This window comes from Parus major, chromosome 15 (genome assembly GCF_001522545.3).
Source record: "Parus major isolate Abel chromosome 15, Parus_major1.1, whole genome shotgun sequence".
Taxonomy (NCBI): Eukaryota; Metazoa; Chordata; class Aves; order Passeriformes; family Paridae; genus Parus; species Parus major.
The window spans coordinates 10,828,020-10,847,885 of NC_031784.1; the positions used below are offsets into that span (position 1 = coordinate 10,828,020).

General features: G+C 44.0%; 1 protein-coding gene across 12 annotated transcripts in view; it reads left to right on the forward strand.

Moving 5' to 3' along the window:
* Positions 1–250: 250 nt before the first annotated feature.
* The window catches only part of DEPDC5 (DEP domain containing 5, GATOR1 subcomplex subunit), a 39,343-nt gene continuing 19,727 nt past the window's right edge, over positions 251–19,866 (forward strand). For 2 of the 12 annotated variants that reach the window (XR_004499585.1, XM_033518195.1), the window contains exons 1-26: positions 729–1,030; positions 1,599–1,716; positions 2,275–2,362; positions 3,014–3,060; positions 3,393–3,478; positions 4,240–4,323; positions 4,997–5,046; positions 5,595–5,664; positions 5,990–6,068; positions 6,999–7,060; positions 7,478–7,547; positions 7,968–8,040; positions 8,195–8,298; positions 8,594–8,668; positions 8,806–8,940; positions 9,405–9,466; positions 9,559–9,632; positions 10,152–10,221; positions 10,732–10,768; positions 11,184–11,304; positions 12,330–12,550; positions 14,101–14,304; positions 14,763–14,898; positions 15,260–15,357; positions 17,243–17,308; positions 18,628–18,811. Coding sequence is in view for 10 of the 12 variants with exons in the window: in XM_033518195.1 (XP_033374086.1) it covers positions 1,659–1,716; positions 2,275–2,362; positions 3,014–3,060; positions 3,393–3,478; positions 4,240–4,323; positions 4,997–5,046; positions 5,595–5,664; positions 5,990–6,068; positions 6,999–7,060; positions 7,478–7,547; positions 7,968–8,040; positions 8,195–8,298; positions 8,594–8,668; positions 8,806–8,940; positions 9,405–9,466; positions 9,559–9,632; positions 10,152–10,221; positions 10,732–10,768; positions 11,184–11,304; positions 12,330–12,550; positions 14,101–14,304; positions 14,763–14,898; positions 15,260–15,357; positions 17,243–17,308; positions 18,628–18,811 (2,354 nt within the window). In the remaining 2 variants the exon portion in view is untranslated. Of the gene's footprint in view, positions 342–724; positions 1,031–1,598; positions 1,717–2,274; positions 2,363–3,013; positions 3,061–3,392; positions 3,479–4,239; positions 4,324–4,996; positions 5,047–5,594; positions 5,665–5,989; positions 6,069–6,998; positions 7,061–7,477; positions 7,548–7,967; positions 8,041–8,194; positions 8,299–8,593; positions 8,669–8,805; positions 8,941–9,404; positions 9,467–9,558; positions 9,633–10,151; positions 10,222–10,731; positions 10,769–11,183; positions 11,305–12,329; positions 12,551–14,100; positions 14,305–14,762; positions 14,899–15,259; positions 15,358–17,242; positions 17,309–18,627; positions 19,865–19,866 lie in introns of those variants that run through there. The other 10 variants (XR_004499586.1, XM_033518194.1, XM_015643657.3 and 7 more) reach the window with 7 other exon arrangements.

Here is a 19,866-nt window from a genome sequence, read left to right on the forward strand (position 1 = left end):
TCCTGAAGGCTCACGGACACGAGCGAGCTAAGCCAGGCCTTTAGAGGAGCATCCGTGTGCCAAAACACAGGCTCATCAGCCGAGCGTTATCTCTGCCTGAACAGAAACACGTGAAATTCGCCCCAGCCTCCTGGGAACACGCGAGGCCACCCGTCCCCGGGAGAGCATCACCCTCCCGGCGACACCGTCCGAGCCCAGCCGCCGCAGGACCGGGGGTCACCCTTTGTCCCAGGCGCCGCAGCAGCGCCCACGGACTCGACCCCGAGCCCCGCTCCTTCTCCGCGGCAGCAGCCCCGGCACCGGCCGGCCCCGAGACAGCGCACCGGAGATCGCCGCTCTCGGTAATTACACAACCGCCGGTGTCTCCCCCGCGCCCGGGCTGGGCAGTGCCCCCGCCGGCCCCTCGGCCCCGCTCCAACTCCCAGCCGGCGGCGGCGAGCGCAAGAGGCGGGGCCGCGCCGGGACACCCCCGCGCCCCGCCCGGCGCCGTTACCTGAGCGGCGGCGGCCGCCGGCCCCGCAGTGCGCGCCCGCCGCGCCGCGCCCCGCCCCGCGCGCATCACTTCCGCATCCGGGGCGGTGCGCGCGGACCCGGTAGCCGTTACTGTAGCCCCGCCTCCGGTGCGCCCGCCCCGCCCCTCACCGGGCCGGGTCCCTCCGGCCCCGCCCCCGCGGTGGGCGTGTCCCGCCCGCTCCATCCCGCGGTGGCGGCGCGGCTGTCACGTGGCGCGCGGCCCCGGACGCGGAAGTGGCGCGCGGTACCCGCGGGACGCGCACCGGCAGCTCAGGGCCCCGCGCTCGGACACTCCGTGAGCGGGGGCGGGAGTGCTCAGCTCTGCTCAGCTCAGCTCAGCTCAGCTCAGCTCTGCTCTGCGGCTGCCTCGGCCCGCGGCGGCTGTGAGCGGCACGGAGCCTTAAGGCGTCCGAGCTCCCTTCGCGCCCGGACTGCGCCGTTCTCCCCGGTGTCCTTCCCCCAGGACTCTGGCGTGAGTCTCCGCGCTGCTCGCTCTGCGCTACTGCCGCCCGTGCGGGTAAGGACCCTGGCGGGCCGCTGTGCCAGACCGCCCCTCGCGGCTGCTCCGGGCAGGAACTCGGCTGTCTCCATGGGTTTCTCTTTCCCTATAAGCGAGCGGCCGAATGGATGCAGCGGTTCCACGGCTGCCTAATGACTGTAGGCACGGCAGCGGACTGTAACTGCTACGTTTGTTTGCTCCCCGCTCCGTCCCTGCTCTTTGTGGCTCCCCGGTACGGGTCTGCCGGCTCGCAACACCAAGCGGTGCCTCTTTCCAGACGCGCATCAACTCCAAGTTCTAGAGTTTGTTTTAACAAATTTTGTGAATACGGTTGTTTTTTCTCTAACCACGACCAGTTGACTTTCTGCCAAGCACATCTGCAAGCTCAGGCCTTTAATGTATTTGAAATCACACTTTGAGGTCCGTCTGCCTGTCCCTGTAGCTGCCCCGCACTCTCCTGTGCTGGGCTCAGCTCTGCCGCACCGCGGTGGAATCGGCCGGGACAACGTGCTGTGTTCTCGTGCAGAACATACACAATCGTTTCGCGTTAACAAAAGATCTGTGTTTGCTTTCATGTCTATGTTAGATATGCAAGATGCCTTTAACTGTCTTGGCTCGAAGCGTCTGAGAGGAACTGGAACTCAAGATGAGAACCAACAAGGTGTACAAGCTCGTCATACATAAGAAGGGATTTGGAGGCAGTGGTCAGTATCTCCTAGCTCATAACAGTGAAACCTGCACTCAATTAATTGAAAGCAATTGTTTTATTGATCATTTTAACTAAAGAGTGAAGATGAAGCTTTGATGTAACAAGGAGTATTGCCAGCCAGGGTTTGGAAAGCTTTCTATAACAGGATACAGCAAAATAAATGAACAGTTATTGAAAGAGACCAGGACTGTATCTAAAAATAAAATTGCTTTATTTTGACTCCCCTTTTGTTGATAAATCTTGTTGAGATTCTATAGTTGTCTACTTTCCTGCTGGTGTTTGTTGTGTGAAAAGTACAGAAGATGATTCTCATTGCCTAAATAAGTCACAGTCTTTTGTTGAACACTTCTTTTGTGAAGGTTTGGTTATTTGAGTTGTTTGTAGCTGATCTGAAATGGCTGGGTAGGGACCCTGTCATGTGGTGAATAGAAAGCATTTTGCTGATATGTTCATCTTGGTTTGGTGTTGCATGCTGAGCTATTGTATGCAAACATGCAGGTGTCTGTGTTTAGTATGTATCTGTTCACTGCCCTTATTCTTTTATGTCTTGTAGATGATGAACTGGTGGTAAATCCTAAAGTATTTCTTCAAATCAAGCTGGGAGATGTTGTGGAAATTGCTCATCCCAATGATGAATACAGGTGAATTCTCTGTGCTGATATCAGTGGGTTTGGAGCACTGAAAGGATCTGTTCACATATAGTGGTTGCTAGAGTGACAGGCTCTTAGGGCTGACATAACTTTGCTTCAAGATCCTGCCATGATTTTTTTCTGCCTGAAGAGAAGTAAAGAAGTTAACTTTAGCAAGAGTGCTTCCTTAAAATTTACTGAATTCTTTGTGTTTGGTGTTTGTTTGCCGATCTTCTGTAGGCCAAGTAGAACCTGAATATTGAATCAGTAGTGTCTGCTTCCTCCTCCTAGATCTGCTGTTACCTAAGGATTATTCTCCTATCCTGCAGTATATCCTAGGCAAAATTAAAGTTTTGTGGCTTTGTTGTATGAACCTGTTCATCCTTGCAGCCTGTATCTGAAAAGCAGCAGCACAGTCATGTGAGGATCTGAGATGTTCTTTTGTAGTGTCATCTTTACCTCAAGAGTACCTTAGAATTATGAAGAGTTTAAGGAACAAGACAGAGAGACAGGTGGAGAGGATGGTGTATGAAGCTTTCTAGAAAATGTTTCTCTGTAGCTTATCATGTGGCCCATGTTACTAAATAGTTTTGAGTATGTGATTTTACCAGAGAGACTGTTGGTATCTCAACTTGTCTACCTTTTTTCTCTTCCCCATGCTAGTCCCCTGCTTCTACAAGTGAAGTCACTTAAGGAAGATTTGCAGAAAGGTAAAACTCGAGACTTGTGCACAATAAAATCATAAGAAGGGTGACATGACTAGGTTGTAGCTAATGGCTAATGTTTGTATTTTAATTTCATAAGAAAATCAATGCTTTGTCTGTTTAGCAAGGGAAGGATTAAAATTTTAACAGAAAACGGGCAGTTAGTTCTAAATCTGCTTTTGTTTGAGCAATGTGAGTATGGTTTAAACAAACTTGGCTTTTTAGCCTGAAATTTGAATTTCATGACAATCTGACTCTGTTGGTTTTGTACCTGTAAACCACTTGAAACCTGTTGGATACATTGACTTCTCTGCTGTTCTTTCTCATTCTTGTGGCAGAAACGATAAGTGTGGATCAGACAGTTGCACAAGTGTTCCGCCTGCGGCCGTACCAGGATGTCCACGTCAATGTTGTTGACCCAAAGGTACGTAGGATTGTCTCTTGTTTCCATCCATTCCATCACTTGACTCAAATCAAAGCCCTGTGACTTTCCATGTGTAGTAGTTTGAGGGGGGAAAAAGGCATTTCTTTTTTATTGAAAGATATTTAGTCTTCTTCCCTTAAAAAATGAGCCTTACACTTTTGAATTATTTGTTGGTTTGTTCTGTGTCTCTGCTCTCTTTTTGATCTCTGTGATCCTGCTTCAACAGAGCTTGGGAGAAATGTAGACATTTCACATATTTTTAAATGTCAGAAATTCATGAGAACCACTTGCCAGACACAAGTGGCCTAGTTAAAAGAAGAGCCATGGCCTTGGATTATTTGATACCATAGAGCCTCTTACAGAGAGGCATTTCCTGTAAATGTCCCAACTATTAAAAGAGCTGCAGTCAGAACTTACATTCTGCACAAGACAAAAATCTGCAGGAAATGAGGCTTCCTTAATGTCATGAACAATGGCAGTAATTTGTTTTAGTTCAGCTTCCAGTCTGCACTGAGTGCTTGTAGTCATTGGGCTTTTTCTGGTCACATTGTGCAATGTTTTGCAGCTCACAGTAATCAAGGTACACACACAAGTTTGGTATTTATTTGTATGGGCTTCCCCTTTATCTTGCAGTTTTAGGGATATTGACTTGCTTTTGAATGGCCCTTCTTGTAACATTTGGTTATTAAATGAACAGATTGGTGGGCCCTACTTCAAAGCAAGCAGTACAATGTAAGCAGTGTTTTTCATCCATTTCCCAGGAGGTGACCTTGGACTTGGTGGAGCTGACATTTAAAGATCAGTATATCGGGCGTGGGGATATGTGGCGACTGAAGAAGAGTTTGGTAAGGCCCCTGCTGCCCTTGGGCAGGGTGCAGGTGATGAACTTTATATTTTGCTTGCTGTGAAAGAAAAGAAGTGCTTCACAAAATGCAGAGAACCAAAGACAAAGGCAGGGCCAGCAGCTCCTGAGGATCTTGTGCTGTGAGTGGCACATCAGAGTTGGAGAAATGGATGTAAATGTACTGTATAAAAACAAATCTCATCATTTCCTACTCCACTGCTACAATGTTGATTACTGTCTTGGGCATTGAAAATGCTGTTGAGAGTTTGTTTACTTATGTTCTGAATTTTAATGATTTACTACATTTGGAAGGAGTTGAATCCAAATGTTTTTCAAGTAGAAGTATGCTGAAGTGTCCCCTCTCTGAGAGCACTACTTAATAAGCAGCTATTAGAATATCTTCTGCCTGCATCTCTGAAGTGCAGTCTTTGGCTCCTCTAAGTGCAGTGAATTAGGCAAATGATCCAAGTTAGAGTTTGTCTGTGTTAAAAGTGATTTTCTGTTATCTCTTACAAAGGTTCTGTAGACTGAGCTATTAGCAGTAACAACACTGAATGGATTTTGTGACTTTTGTCATAAAAATCACATGATTGAGTGTGAGTGGTTTTTACGTAAATTGTTCTTCTCTCTCTGAGCCTGCTCTTCTTCTAACACATGTAACTTTTCTTTCCTAGGTCAGCACATGTGCATATGTCACCCAAAAAGTTGAATTTGCAGGTATCAGGTCAGTGCCTCCTCTGAGGGCTTGCTGTAACTTACTGCTTTAGCTTCATGAGTTTTAAGTATCTGACTGGAGACTCTTCTCTGAAAAATCCTTAATTTTTCATTGTTCTCTTACTCATCTTCAGATTTCTGTCTGCACCATGGGGTGAGGGAAGGCTTCTATCTGATTCAGAGTAAGGGAAACTAAGAGTAGGGCAGCCAGCTACACTCATGGCCTCTGGTGAATGCCAAATAATTTTCTTTATATCTCTTTATCTCTTAGGATATCTCAAAGTACATATCTATATATTTCTTTATCTCTTAGGATATTTACCTCTCCTTTCCCAAGCTGTATTAATAGTTCAGAGGGAATTACTTCAGTTGCTTTTGGGGTGACACAGGGACAAGGAAATGTGCAGATGCAGAGAAAAATCGCTGTGGCATACTTTGGGTTAAACATCAGGTTTTAACCAAATAAGTCATCCTTGAGTGCAGATTTTGGTACATCTCTCTTGCTCAAATACTGATTCTCTAATCCTCATATTCAAATATTCTGCACTTTTCTTCCAGGGCTCAGGCAGGTGAACTGTGGGTAAAGAGTGAGAAAGTCACTTGTGGATACATCAGTGAGGACACTCGGGTAAGAGTTCAGGAAACAGGGGGAAAGCAGTTTTTCCCTTCCTTTCCTTGCCAGGATTTTTGTAATTCTATCTTACCTGCAGATTTGTATGGATCATTGGAACTGGCTGTGTTGCAAGGTGAAGAATGGCAATAAGTTCAGGAGAATGATTCATTATTAAACTTCAGCTCTGCTGTGCTGGCAGCACTAGGAATGACTTGTTAGAGGGGAAATCCCCTGTGATGCAAGGGCCATGGCTGTATAAATTGCTGTGTAGTGAACTCTTCATTTGGGCCTTCTAATGAATGTACTTGGTTTTAAATAAGGTCTTGGCATTCCTTTGCAGGTGGTCTTCCGCTCCACTTCTGCCATGGTTTATATTTTTATCCAGATGAGCTGTGAAATGTGGGATTTTGATATTTATGGTACGTAGGTAACTGACATGCCTGTGACTGTGGATGGTAGCAGCTGTCCTTTCTGCCCCTGCTAGAAAACTACCACTATTTTTTCTGCCACTACCAGCAAACTAAAATATCCTGTCTTTAGCCTAGGCAGTGCTTCAGGGTGTGTTTTGGTCTTTCCTTAGATCCTTCTTTGCAGTGCCACATGCTCCCCCTGCCTGTGCCATCCTTTTCCTGCCCCTGTAGAGTCTGGGTACCGTTATCTCAGCCACAGAATCACTGTGAGCATTGGAAAGGTTTTCTGTGGATATGTTGGGTGATAAGGGCAGGTACAAGTTTGTGAATCCTGAAGCCAGGAATGTGTGGAAGTCCTTTGCAAAGAGGACCTTGATGTTTTAGATGTCTCATGACATCAGCTTACCTGAGGAAGTGAAACCTGCCTTAGCCCAGGTTGAAGTTGGTAAATTCAGCTGGAAGTATTATAACATTAGGCATTAAGAATGAGTCACTTCTGTGCCACTCTTTTTTTTCTGGCTTAATTCTTTAGTGAACCTCTTGCCACTTCCTTTGACCATGTGTTTAGGCATATGGAACTGGGCAACTATTCAAATCAGAGCAGGGGATCAGTTGTGCTTTCTATGTCTAAAAGACAGTACAGATGCTTTCCCAGCATGCTGCAAATGCATTGGAAAAATGAATTAAAGGTCAGATCCTTCTGGCAGTAAGAGTCATGTTTACATCCTCTGAAAAAATGATGCTTTAAAATCTTTTTATCATAAAACAGTCATGCTTTTTAATCTTTTTATCATCTTATCTTAGGGATATTGCCCTTTATTATGCACACAGCTGCTTGAATTTTAATAAATGTAATTGTCCTAGAATCTTAGGGTTAGATATGCCCCACAGTTGAAGTAACTATTGTCATCTGATGCTTGGGAGATTTTTATTTTGCAGGGGATCTGTACTTTGAGAAAGCTGTGAATGGTTTTCTTGCTGACCTCTTCACAAAATGGAAGGTAAATAATTGACTGAGTTCAGTTTTAATTTTTTATTTTCCTGGAATTGTTGGGGGCATCTCTCCAAACAATAACACATCAGAATATCGAATTGCTGTGGGCATAAACAAACTGTGTCAACTGTCTGTTTTCTTAACAAAAAATTTGGCAACTACAAAGAGGAGCTTCTTTAGAGACTAGTGGAAAGTGCTCCTGGTAAGTGTGATATAGGCAAGCAGCACAGAATCTGCAGGACAGACCATTTTGTTATTTCAGAGCACTGGTGCAGATCCATTAATGCAACAGTCTAGTTTTTTTCTAGTTACCTTTGTTTCTAGGTATGAGGGAAGAGAGGCTGTTACAGTGCACGTAGATACACTTCTTTCTACCAAATGTGACTTTTAAGATTTTCTTTTTGCTCTTGTTCTTCCTGGACAGGAGAAGAATTGCAGCCATGAAGTGACTGTGGTTCTATTTTCAAGAACATTTTATGAAGCAAAATCTATAGGTATGAAAATTCTCTATTTTCATGTTTTCAATTTTAAACCTATCTCATCTCATGAAAGTTGTTCATAGGCTGAGAGGGACTTTTTCTCTTTTTTAAATTGCTGTGTTTCAAGTATTCTCTATCAAGCACAGTATGTACACAGACATTGTTATAAAAGTATTGCAGTGAAAGCCTTACCTAGAAGAATGTTGCAAATTTTCCTCATTGTAGTCAAGCTGTCATACTGTTTTAAAAGCAGTTTTTGTACTGTATAGGAGGTCTGATATTTCTCCAAGTATTCTGTTACTTTGTTTGCTTGCTGAGGGCTTTTTTGGTTTTTTTGTTTGTTTATTTTAATTGAAATAACAGCTTCTTGCTGGAAAAGATGAATCATTTCTATACAAGAGCATGACATAAGATGTGCTTTTCCTTCCATTTCAGATGAATTTCCTGAAACACATCGTGCATCAATTCGGCAGGATCATGAGGGAAGATTTTATGAAGATTTTTACAAGTACGTTTTCCTCCTGTTTCTTTTCACTTCTTGTCCCACAGTGTATGTGCAACCCAATACACTCTTGTGTGCATTTCTTTACAGTTTGTTCATCCCTTCTCACATCCCCTCATAGCTTCCTTTCATGGGCCTCATCAGGTTGTGTTTTCTCTAGAGTCGTGGTTCAGAATGAGAGGCGAGAAGAGTGGACCTCCTTGCTTGTGACCATTAAAAAGCTTTTCATCCAGTATCCTGTGTTGGTACGACTCGAGCAAGCAGGTACAAGAATCCTCCTTTCCCTGCTTTTATCCTTTGCTCTCATTTATTTTTTGAATATTTTAGCTTGTCAATAAACTATCCAGTTTCATTTGGAGTCTGGTGTCATACTACTTAATGCTCTCCTGGCTGGGCAATTTGCCTCAGTCTTTCTGTGGAACTTAGTAACATCAATTTTGCCTGGAATTTTTGAGCTAAGAGTATTTAGTACAGATGTATTTTTCTGTGGGTTTTTTGTTATATAAAGCTAGTATTCAGGAATGATGATTTTTTTTTCCCCTTCTGAATACTTTTCCAGAGGGCTTTCCTCCTGGTTACAATTCAACCTCAGCACAAGGGAACTACCTGGAGGCTATAAATCTTTCATTCAATGGTAAGTTATGAGCAATGGGTAAAAAATTTACAGGGGAAGAACCATTAAAGCAGCTGCCAATAAATAGTTGTGGACTTGTGTTACTTTTTCCTTAACACTTCCTTTTTTTGCAAATCTTGCTGTGTTCTCTCTGGCAGTGTTTGACAAGCATTACATCAACCGCAACTTCGACCGCACGGGGCAGATGTCGGTGGTGATCACCCCTGGTGTGGGCGTGTTCGAGGTGGATCGGCTCCTCATGATCCTCACCAAGCAGCGCATGATTGACAATGGTAAATAACTGCCTGCAGTCTCTCTGAAGGGAAACACAGATTTGGGAAAGATCTGTCTTCTTCTGGCTGTGAAAAAGTATCTACTGCAAGTTGTGTGCTCTGGGAGGAAGAGTTGCAAGATTTGTGTCTGCACTTCACATTGAAATGAGCAGATTTGCAGAGTACTTAGGCATTTTTTTTTCTTTTGTTTGTGATGGAGAACTTCACCTGTCTGAGCAAACCTTCCCCTTAAGGGAAAATCTTGCATGAGTTGCATTAGTTTAGAAAAGTAATTTCTTACATCCCCTCAGGTACTGTTGGTTTGTAACCATACCATGGGACCATTAACTACCATTTTCAGTATTATTGCCTCTTCTAATATGATGTGAATACATTCTGGGTCTTCAATTCAAACTGATGATCTATTTTGTTTTGGCATAGCCCTGCTTGGTTGATAGCTGAACTCTACTCTTGTCTGTTTACAGGGATAGGAGTGGATTTGGTGTGCATGGGAGAGCAACCCTTGCATGCTGTACCACTCTTTAAGGTAAGGTTGCTTTCCCTTCTCTCTGTTCCTACTACAAATGTTACTCATTTTGTGGCTGGCTGCATTTGGTTGCTTCTGAATTACTCTTTCAGCTCCATAATCGCTGTGGCCCTGGTGACTCACGAATGGGTGATGATTACAATATCCCACACTGGATAAATCATAGGTAGGTGAATTCTATCAGCTTTTGCTAAACACTTCTGCTTTGCTTTACACTTTGTAATCTCTTGAATTCTCTTTCTTCTTTCATAGTTTATCTCCTCTGCTTTCCTTGTGAAACGAAGGAAATATTACATGACTCTTGCAGAACTCTGTGCGTTAATGCAACCTAACAGAAATTACAGGGTTTTCAAACAGCTGGTGTGAATCACTACAGTTGTATAAATCAGAAAGAGTTGTGGAAATAGCATGGTGGAAATGCATGTCTCTGTAGAAAGAGAAAATGATCTGGGCAATGATCATTAAGAATTAAGAAGTGTATAGGCTGAGGCTGTACAAGTATCAAAGCCCTGTCTTTAGGCAAAGAGTAGCTTCTCTCAACCATCCCTCAGTGTTTTCCATACCTTTTTTATGCATAGAAAGGTATCTTGTTTTCTCTATCCAATAACTGACTCAGGTTCCTTTCTGTTTACTGTGTAGCAAACCAGCTGTGTTGAGTTCTTAAAGCCACACTTTCTTCTTGCAGTTTCTACACATCCAAAAGCCAACTCCTGTGTAACAGCTTCACTCCACGGATCAAGCTGGCAGGAAGGAAGGTGGGAATCTTTTTGATTTCTATTTTCTTACTAGCTTGTCTGATACCTCTTCTCAGTCAAGCATCACAAGTATTCCAAGAGCTGGAACTAAGTTTCTGTGTTAAAAGGCTGTGAAAGCAAAGCTGCAAAGTTTGTTGTAGGGATTGTGAATGAGGGACTAGTTTTTAGGTCTTTCTCTTCTAGGTATAACTGGGTGGGAAATGTTTTAGCCACCATAAAAGTTAACTTCATTCTCTAACAAAAAACTCTATGGAGAGGAAGAAAGGTGTTGAGCATTGTGTTTTTCACACATGTGAAATATTGACCAAGTATCAGTATTTAATATTTCTGAAGTTGTCTGGCTGCCTCACTGAGTCAGCAAGCTGAACTTTGTCTGCTTGGTCACACTGGGGATGTTTCCTTAGCACATGCTGACTGATTCCCTTCCTTCTGTCTTTTCTGTTGCTCTTTTTTTTTCTTTCTTGTTTGTTTTTTTTGGTCACTTCACACTTCCTTTGTTGGACCCTCCAGCCACTGACGGAGAAAGCAAAAAATAATCGTGATGCCTGTAAGTAATGCTGTTCTGGAATGATCTGTCCCACTGACTCACAAACAAACAAACACCTGCAGTAAGACAATGACACTTCAGCACAAGGAAGGGACAATTGTTTCAGAAAACCATCAAACTCATATTTGAGTATTTCCTGTATTTGTTATTCAGAATGTTAATGTGCATGTGCCAGTTGACTTGGCAATTATTCATTTATTATTTAGGATGTATGGGGAAAGACATTATGGCCTCAGCCAGCTTGATTCAGGGGCACCAACTTTGATAATTGAGCTGCTCCAGCTGCTCTGCTCATGACACTTAGGGATTTCTTTTGGAATAGGTACTTTCCTTAGGGATGAGAGGTGGATACACTGGCTTGCACATCTTGATCATTCTTGAAAGACGTTGCAGTGCTGTATGATTTTTATTTCAGCATTAGGAGCTCCAAAGGAAGCTGAGAATGCCTTGCCTATCCAGGTAGATTATGATGGCTACGATGCCCAGGTGTTCCGACTGCCAGGCCCATCCAGAGCCCAGCGCTGTAGCACTTTCAGGTGAGAGGCTTGGGAATGCACTGCTTCTGGTTTAGCCATGCTATGTGTGCTTGATACATCAAATACCCATAGAAATACAAGGAGAATTGATCTCCACATGCTCACAGTTAAACAAAAAGCTTCATATGTACCTGATCTTTATGACTGGTTGTCTGATGCTTTAGTTCTAAAATACTGTGTGTGGTCTAGGAAAAGGCATAAATATACCTTTTTTTCCTTCAGTCTTTAATTTTGTTTGAAGTGGAATAAAGCTAGTCTTTATAATATTTGCACATTAGACTTGCACAGAGTTGTAGAAGTAGATTGTTTAATGCACTGCTTAGTATCTGGTGAACAGAGTGATGAGGAATCATCCCTGAAAATGATGCCTGTCTGAATGAGAGAAGGGGCAGAAAAGCTGAGTGCAGGTTCTCAACTACTTCATGTCCTTTTGTCTGAGGAGAAAGGCTGATTATTCTCAGGTCCTGGACAAATTCATTGAAAAAGTTATAAATTTCAGTGCTTTTTCAGAAATACAGGGTTGACAAGCTTGTTTTGAAGTTGTTTTTTTTTGCTTTGCTTCTTTCAGTATTATTTCATAACTCAGAGCATGTGGACTCACTTGTTAATATGTTGATTTGAACAGCCTGTAAGAACCCATGCTGAAAGATGCCAGCACAATTTAAATAGTTCATCATTCCAAGTGATTTCCCTATAGCTACAGGTTCCTGGCACTGTAGGCTGAGGCTGGTATGTGATGGGCCACACCTCTAGCAGGTTGTTGTGGTGTCTGTAGGATTGCAGAGGGAGTCAAGCAGGCCCTTTCACAGCCCCAGTGCTGGAAGCATTGCAGTGTTCTTGTTGTGTGATGCACAGAAGTATAAATTACCTAAGCAGTCAAAACAGAGAGTGATGGCTTCCCTGGAATGCTCTTCTTGAGTTCACCTGCTGAGCATCGAGTCTTTTGCATGACCTGGGCCTGTTCCAGCCCCCTGATAAGCTGGGATGGATCTCTCTTTGCTGTCACTGAGCATCCCTCTCAGCAGGTCAGTGAGGGAGCGGGAGAGCCGCACGAGGAAGAGCTCCAGCTCGTACGACGTCTCGTGCAGCCCCTCCCTGCAGAGCCGCACGCTGCCCCCGGAAGAGGTGAGGAGCCAGGCTTCTGATGACAGCTCTCTGGGCAAGATCTCCAACATCCTGATGATCCCACGGCCTCACCTGCACCAGTGTGAAGTCAGCAGCTCCTTGGGCTATACCAGCACCAGAGGTCAGCCTGGGGCAGGTGGGGAGAGAAGGGGGGAAGTTTGTGTTGGCCACTGCCAGGCCAGCACAGGGGAGATGGTGCTTGTGTTGGCACTCAAGGTGCAGCTTTTCCATAGCTCCAGCTGCAGCTGGGTGTGTGTTCTCCCTTTGTCATCCTTGTCCAATTCCCTTGCTTTTTTTAATGGCTTGTCCTAAATTGGAGCGTCCTGACACTGATTTGCTCTTCTCCCTTGCCTATTGCCTTCTTTAGTACTTGACTATTCTCCTGTGCCTGCCTGCAAGTATGGACATACACAAGGAACTTGTATTATCCAGGTCACCTATAATCTGTCAAATGAGAACTGGCCTTAGCAGTGAGCCCTGGGGGACTCTGCTTTTAACATCTCTCTGTGGGGATTTGTTGTCATTAAGACTCACTTTCTGGATCCTTCCTTTTGACAATGTACTGCTGAGCTGTCTCAGTGTGTCAACAGTGCTGGCACTCTCCTTTTCTTCCTTTCCAATTTAATTTTGTTCTCAGGCAGTATGCAGTATCTTCTACAAACCCAGCTGATTTCTAGCTAAATTGTATTCCTCCTGCAACAGCTTCATCTTCTATAAAATTCTATCCCTGAAGGCTCTTCATGGTTTTTTCTTGCTGTGCTGTATGACACTGGTACCATATTTATCCTGTCACAGGAATTACAGTTACTGGTGTGGAGCTGCTCTTGCACAGACATCACATCTGTGATGTGATGTCATTCATGTTTTCCCCTGTGTTCAGTTAACACAACTCTTTTCTTTCTTTGGTATTTCTGTTACTCCTTTAGTTTGAAGGATAGTTGTGTGACCCAGCTGAAGGTGTTCAGCAGGATGAGGATGTTTGTAGATTAGGACTGGCAGGGAGGGAAGAGTCAAAGGAAGTGAAGTTTTTCACATGTTGTATTTGACAATGTAGAACGGTAAATGAGACTCTTCCTTCTCTTTGGGATTTCTGCTTGCTGGGCAGAGTAATTGCTACTTATCTATGTGGTATATTCTTCTCTTCTATTTCTAAATAACTGCACATCTGTTCTACACTGAATAGTGACAGCTAACTGGTATCTTGTGGAGATTATGTCCCATGTCTCCTGGGAGTGATCCCTGATTTCAGTGCTCAGATCTGAGTGTTACAGAAAAGGCATGTGTACAAGGCTCAGCCGTGGCTTCTACTCTGTCTGTGGTACTCTTCCTGAAGTTTCTGTTATGTCAGTCTTGATTTCTCCAGTTCTCAAGGGTCTGAGTAATTCTTCATAATTGGCATAGCAAGTGGTTTCTTTGTGGATTCATTTAGTAGAAATTTACAGTTTACAGCAGTGCTGTAACGGCAGATGGAGTAATGCTTTTTCTTGTCTGGGTTCTTGTTTACATTGTAATTTTCAGGCTGGATAGGAATTGCTTTCAGCTTCTCTTCCTGCTTACCTCTTAGGCCTCCTTATTTCCCCTAATCCTGAGCAATCTCTATATCCCTGAGCAGTTCATTCTCTCCTGCTTGGCTCCTGCACGATCTGACCCTGGCTTGGTTGTGTTTTGTAGATTTCCTTGAGAACATGTTGGAGTCGCAGCAGCGCGACTCGAGCGCTCCGGGGCGGTTCCACGTGGGCAGTGCGGAGTCTCTGCTGCACATCCGCCCGGGGGGGTACACGCCCCAGCGAGCCCTCATCAACCCCTTCGCCCCGTCCCGCATGCCCATGAAGCTGACATCGAACCGCCGGCGCTGGATGCACACCTTCCCTGTGGGTGAGCTGCCCCCCGGCACTGCCTGCTGGGCCTTTGTCCAGGGTTAGCACAGCGAGAGAGCCGCTGAGAGCTCTGGTGTGTTAAAGTGTACACAAAAACTCTACACGCCTGAGCAGTCTCTGCTGGGAAATATCTCTGTCTGCAAACAAGCAACAGGTACAGAACAGCTCCCTGTTGAAGGGAATTGTAACCAGAGTTTGGGTTGATTTTCTGATGCTGAATTGTTTGCATAATTGTTTAGTGCCTTGTAAGTAGGCCCTCCAAAATGTTTTTAAAAAGATTTTGGTTCACTTGCTTCAGAGGAGATGGCAGAGGTTCAAGGCTTTGAAGATTTTGTGAACATGATTTCTTTAATGTCCATTAACTCTCATTGCCTATGCTGTTGGCAAAAGAAGGGTACAAGCAGCTGAGGAATCGGTGCAGAAGTGGTGATCAATGATCCAATTGCAATTGTGTAGGTCCCTCAGGAGAAGCCATTCAGATCCATCATCAAACCCGCCAGAATATGGCAGAAATGCAGGGCAGTGGGCAGCAGGATTTGACACATTCCTCTGCAGAGCTGCTGGAGCTGGCTTACCATGAGGCAACAGGCAGGTGAGCCATTTGCTCAGTCTTGAATCTTGGGTTTATATGAAATCAGGTGTGGAGACAACCAGCTTTATTTCTCTCCTGAGGGGACATGAGGAGCTGGTTCTTTGCTGGCCTGCAAAGGCAGTGCTTTGGTTATTGCTGGAGGCAAAGAACAAACAGTATGGGCAGATATGGAATGCTGTCACAGCCTTCTGTGTGCTGCCCCTGTGCCATTCCATCTCTGCCCACATCAGCAAAGGCTTGGTTCCAGCCCGGGCTCGGCTGAGGCAGAGGGGCTGAGGGCTTGTTGTTACATTTGCTAAAAGCAGGGAATGGCATGAGTTGAGGAAGGCTGTACAAAACAGACTGGTTTGTTTCTCTGCAGACACGTCAGCTCTCGGCATCCAGGAGATAGTGGCTCCTTCCTGAGCTTCGGCGGGGCGGAGGAGTACGGGAACGGGCTGGGGGCCGGCCCCAGCACAGGTAACGGGGCAGAGCGGGGCCTTGGCAGCGCTCAGGGGCTGGGACAGGACTTGTGGCACATGTGGGGACAGGCACTGCAGAGCAGGAACAGTCAAGGATGGGGAAAGAGCAATCTGGTAGTGCACTTAGTTGGACTTCTTGGTGCATGTAGTTCTTTAGGTTGCTTTGTTGATTTTAGTTTGGTTTTGTTTAATGTGTCTCTACTTCTCTAGGTATGTCTTATAAGGCTTATTATAGAAAGACACTTGTTTGCTGATAATAAGCTCTCAGGCAGTAACTGAGTTCCTTAATAACAAAGCAGTGATGTTCAGACACAAGAAATAAATATGCACTGGTGTTCAGAAGCATTTTTTTTTCTTAGAGGGGTTGCCTTAAGTTGTTATCCTTTAGAGAGAAGATGTGTCTGTACTTTCACTTGAAGATTACCTCTATCTTCCTTAACTTACCCAGACACCTGAGGTAGTGGCAATTCTCAACACTTCAGCCCTGTAAATGGATTAACATGCCATGGTTAAGCATTCTGCTTTGTTTCTGGCTTTTTGTGACCTACCCCCTGCTTTTGTGGATATGCATTTTAGCTAGGCACATGGAAAAAAGTTGAACTTCTGAGCTACAGCATTCAAGACTTACATTCTTTTCTCAAAACCAATTTAAAGATGTTTTTTAGGAATAAATTTGCCCTTCTGAAATTGCATTGGATTAAGACAATTTTGTTTTCCCTTATGCCTTGCAGAGCCACGAAGAAGTTAGCAGACTTAATTTTCTTGTGCCTCATCTTGTATTCACACAGTCACATTAAAAATTATTTTCTGTTACTTCCTTCTGTGAATTTCATCTGATTACATTTAATTTCCTTATATTTTCTGGCTTCAGATAGGCTCTGTTTGTTTTTGCAATTGCTAAACTGTAAATTTCAGCTGGATGCAGTTTGCACAATGTAAATGCAGAGCACGTCCTGGCAATAATAAACATACTTGTATTTTACAGAATTCCTTTATGTCTGTAGACTCTCACCTATCTATAGGGGGCACAGTGGGTACTCAGTGACTGAACTGAGAATTCTCCCTTATGGTTTGAGTCATCTACAAAATGAAGCAGTTTGGGGGAGAGTTGTGTTTTTTTGAATTTCCAAAAATGCCATTTCTTACTGAGTCTGGTTCTCCTCTGCCGCCTGCAGCATGGTTTGGTGCCTCATTTCAGAGTGAAAAATTATTCTATTTCCCTTGGGGTTGGGGATGTTGTCGCTGTTGCCCCGCAGATGGAGGTGGTAGCTCAGACAAGTAAATGCTGTTGCAGTTCCTGGTGTGGATGGCAGATGGCAGGAGGGGCTGGTGAAAGGTGGATGTACTCAGAGCCAGCTCCCCTGCGCGTTACTGGCATCCTCACGTAGCAGATATCCACCCTTTCTCTGACAGGGCAACGGTGTTGATACCAATTTCCCAGCTAAATCTAAACCTAAACTAGTTTAAAATAATAGTTCCTTTTAAATGTTTGGAGGCTTACTGAAATTTTTATTTTGATAAATGGCTTTGAAGGCAGCAGTTTTTCTTGTCTTCATAGCAGCTCTTTTTCTCTCATGTGCCACACCAGCTGCTTATAGGAGCTTATAACATCTAATTTTCAAGATGTTTCACCATTTTGGGGAGAAGGGTTTTGTTTGGGTTTTAGCTACTGAGCACTTCTAGTGAGATGTTCAAGTTTGATCCAAGATGTATTTTTTCCTCATTAATTGGCTTAGTTTTTTTTTTCTGCTGTGCAGAACCCTGAGATTTTTCCATGCAGAGAAATTCTGTATCTTAAAACATTATCATGCTTTTGATTTATTTTTATTTGAAATTTAAGAGAAGTGCATAGTTGCTTAAAATAAAACATTTCTTTCCTGTAGGGGTGAACCTCAAAACTCAGAACAAGGATTCCTTGGAAGATGCTGTCTCTAATTCTCCAGATCCAAGTAAGCAGGAGAAAGGTTTGGAAGAGAGTTTGCATAGGTGGGAAGATGGGGAGGGAAAAGGGCATGTACATATATAGAGGCATCAGGAGGTGGTAGGCAAGAAAGTGAGGAGCCTCCTTGGCTTTTGGCAGTGGTTTATTTTGGCCTGCAGTAATTTGCAGGATCTGCCTGTTCTGTCTCACTGTGATTGCCGTTCCATAGCTCTTAAGAACATGTGAAGCTGTTTGTTGTGTTACAGCTGAAATTCTTTCCTTACCAGACACTATTATGCAAAAAACTAAAGCTGATGAACTCGTATCTACCTCTGAGTATGAAAAGTTTGTTTGGTAACAGCTTGTTGAAGTAGAATTAGTACAGTCAGTTTCTGAATTTGGTACCATCTACTGAGAAATATCTGCCTTCACTTCCTAGAGAAACAAGTGTGTCACTGCTTAAGAAAGCATTTTCTTTGTAGCAGTCTGTCCTATATTGCTGCCTTGTGCAGCGTTCCTGCTATTGGTGTTAACACTTTTATAGTAAAATAAATTTCTGTCTGTGGGATCTCTGTGACAAGAAGCATCAGTAGGTGATACAGATGGTTTGAATTGGGTCAGAATGTAATGCAGTGATGAGCTGATGATTTGGTATCATCTAGTTAGCTTTTCCTTTTGAATGTCTAGTTTTACATCTCTGTAATCCCAAAACTGCAGCATAACTCTACGAAAGGGTGTGGGAAAAGATTGCTTTCCAAGTTACTATTTTTTTGGTCTTCCCACCCCTCTGGATAGATCTTCTGTTTTTATAACTGTGGAAATACTCCCTTTTCTGCTGTTGTACTATTCCAGAAAGAGGCTGGTCTGTCATTCTTTCTCTCCTCCTCTCCAGCTCCTTCTGCAGTTGTCTAGGATGCAAAACTGGTCTGATTTTGTTGTTCAGACTTGGAATGTTGATCTATTTATTAATAATCAGTAACTGCACCTGACTTGCTGTAATTTTGGAAGAGCAGTGGCTTTGTCAGCTCTAGCTTTCAATCAAGAGAAAATTAAATGTATTAACTTTGAATGCCTTTTGCATGATGGGATTGAATCAGCATGTGCACTGCATTGTTTAACAAACTCTGTCTCTTTCTCTCCCTCCCTTCTTTCCCATCCTATTTTCTTTTTCCCTTCCCATTCCACACCCCTTTTTGTCCCTGTTGACTTTATGGCACCTCTGTTTTCCGTCTCTCGTTCTTTTTAACTCTCCTCTTCACGCACTTCTTCCATCCTGCTCTGCACCCTGTTTTTCCATGGGTGACCACACGTGCCCCCCTTGTGTGTCCCCATGACACGACGAGGCAGTTCTGACGCTGTCTGCTCCCCCCATAGTGCCAGGCTTCTGTTGTACAGTTGGAGTGGACTGGAAATCCCTCACCACCCCGGCCTGCCTCCCTCTCACCACCGATTACTTCCCCGACCGCCAGAGCCTGCAGAACGATTACACAGAGGGCTGCTATGACCTGCTGCCAGAGGCTGACATTGACAGGTTTGGCCAGCACCTCCTCTCTACAGTCCTGTGCTTAAGGAGTGAAGGAAGAAGAACACTGCAATCTGTACAAGAGAATGATGGATTGCTAACAGAGCAGCAGGATATTTACATTTTTCTTTTTTTTCCCCAGTGATAGCTTTGGACCTTTTCTGATGTTCCCACCTGACAGTATGGTAGATTTTATGTTAGAAATTGTTTGGATACAAATTTTTAAGTCTCTTTTCTGTTGTGATTTGATCAAAATACTCAACCTCAAGCTATCATCTCTGTTAATCTACTTCCTAGCAAGTGCTTTGGAAACACTAAATGAGCAAATGCATGTAAACACTGTATATAAGATGCTTATCCTCACTCTAAAGGATCTTTAGTTTAAAGAATCTTGCTGGAAAACAGTGTCAGTTGAACAAATAGAACTTGTCTGCTTGTCTCAGAGGTCTCTGGCAACAATTCTTTAATAGGGTTAGGATGGGTTTTTTAACTGAAGCAGTCTCATTATCTTAAACTTCTTTCGGTCTTTCAGTAACTTGTAAGACGTCAAAAGACCTGCTTGTGTTGCTTTATGGGAACAAAACAAAAGTATTAATCAAGGTGATTAAAGCACATAGGAAGTAATAGGATTAATGAAGAAACACCTGAAAGAAATGGTAGGAAGGCAAAGTTCAGAGCAGGAGTTGCACGGAGATGAATGTACCCTCTAATCCCTCCCTGCTCTCCAGTTCCCACTGTGGGAGAGGCTGGAGCACTGCTGCCCACTGGCTCTCCTGAACATGTACAAACTGCACTGAAGCTGCCTGCAAAGTGCTGAAAAAGTCATCTTTGTGGAATTTACTGTTTCACAACTGCTGTAGGCAAATTTGTTATTAGTTGCCAAACTTCTCTCAAAGGCAGCAGTAAATATTGCCATGCATTTAATCACCCTGTGTCAAAAGGTGCCCCTTTTCCCCCTGCTCCCACAGGCAGGTGTTCCCAGGGACAGGGCTCCAGGGCCTGGAGCAGAGCTAAGAATAGGTGTGTGGTCAGCTTCCTTATTCTAGTCTGCTTAACCTTTGTGT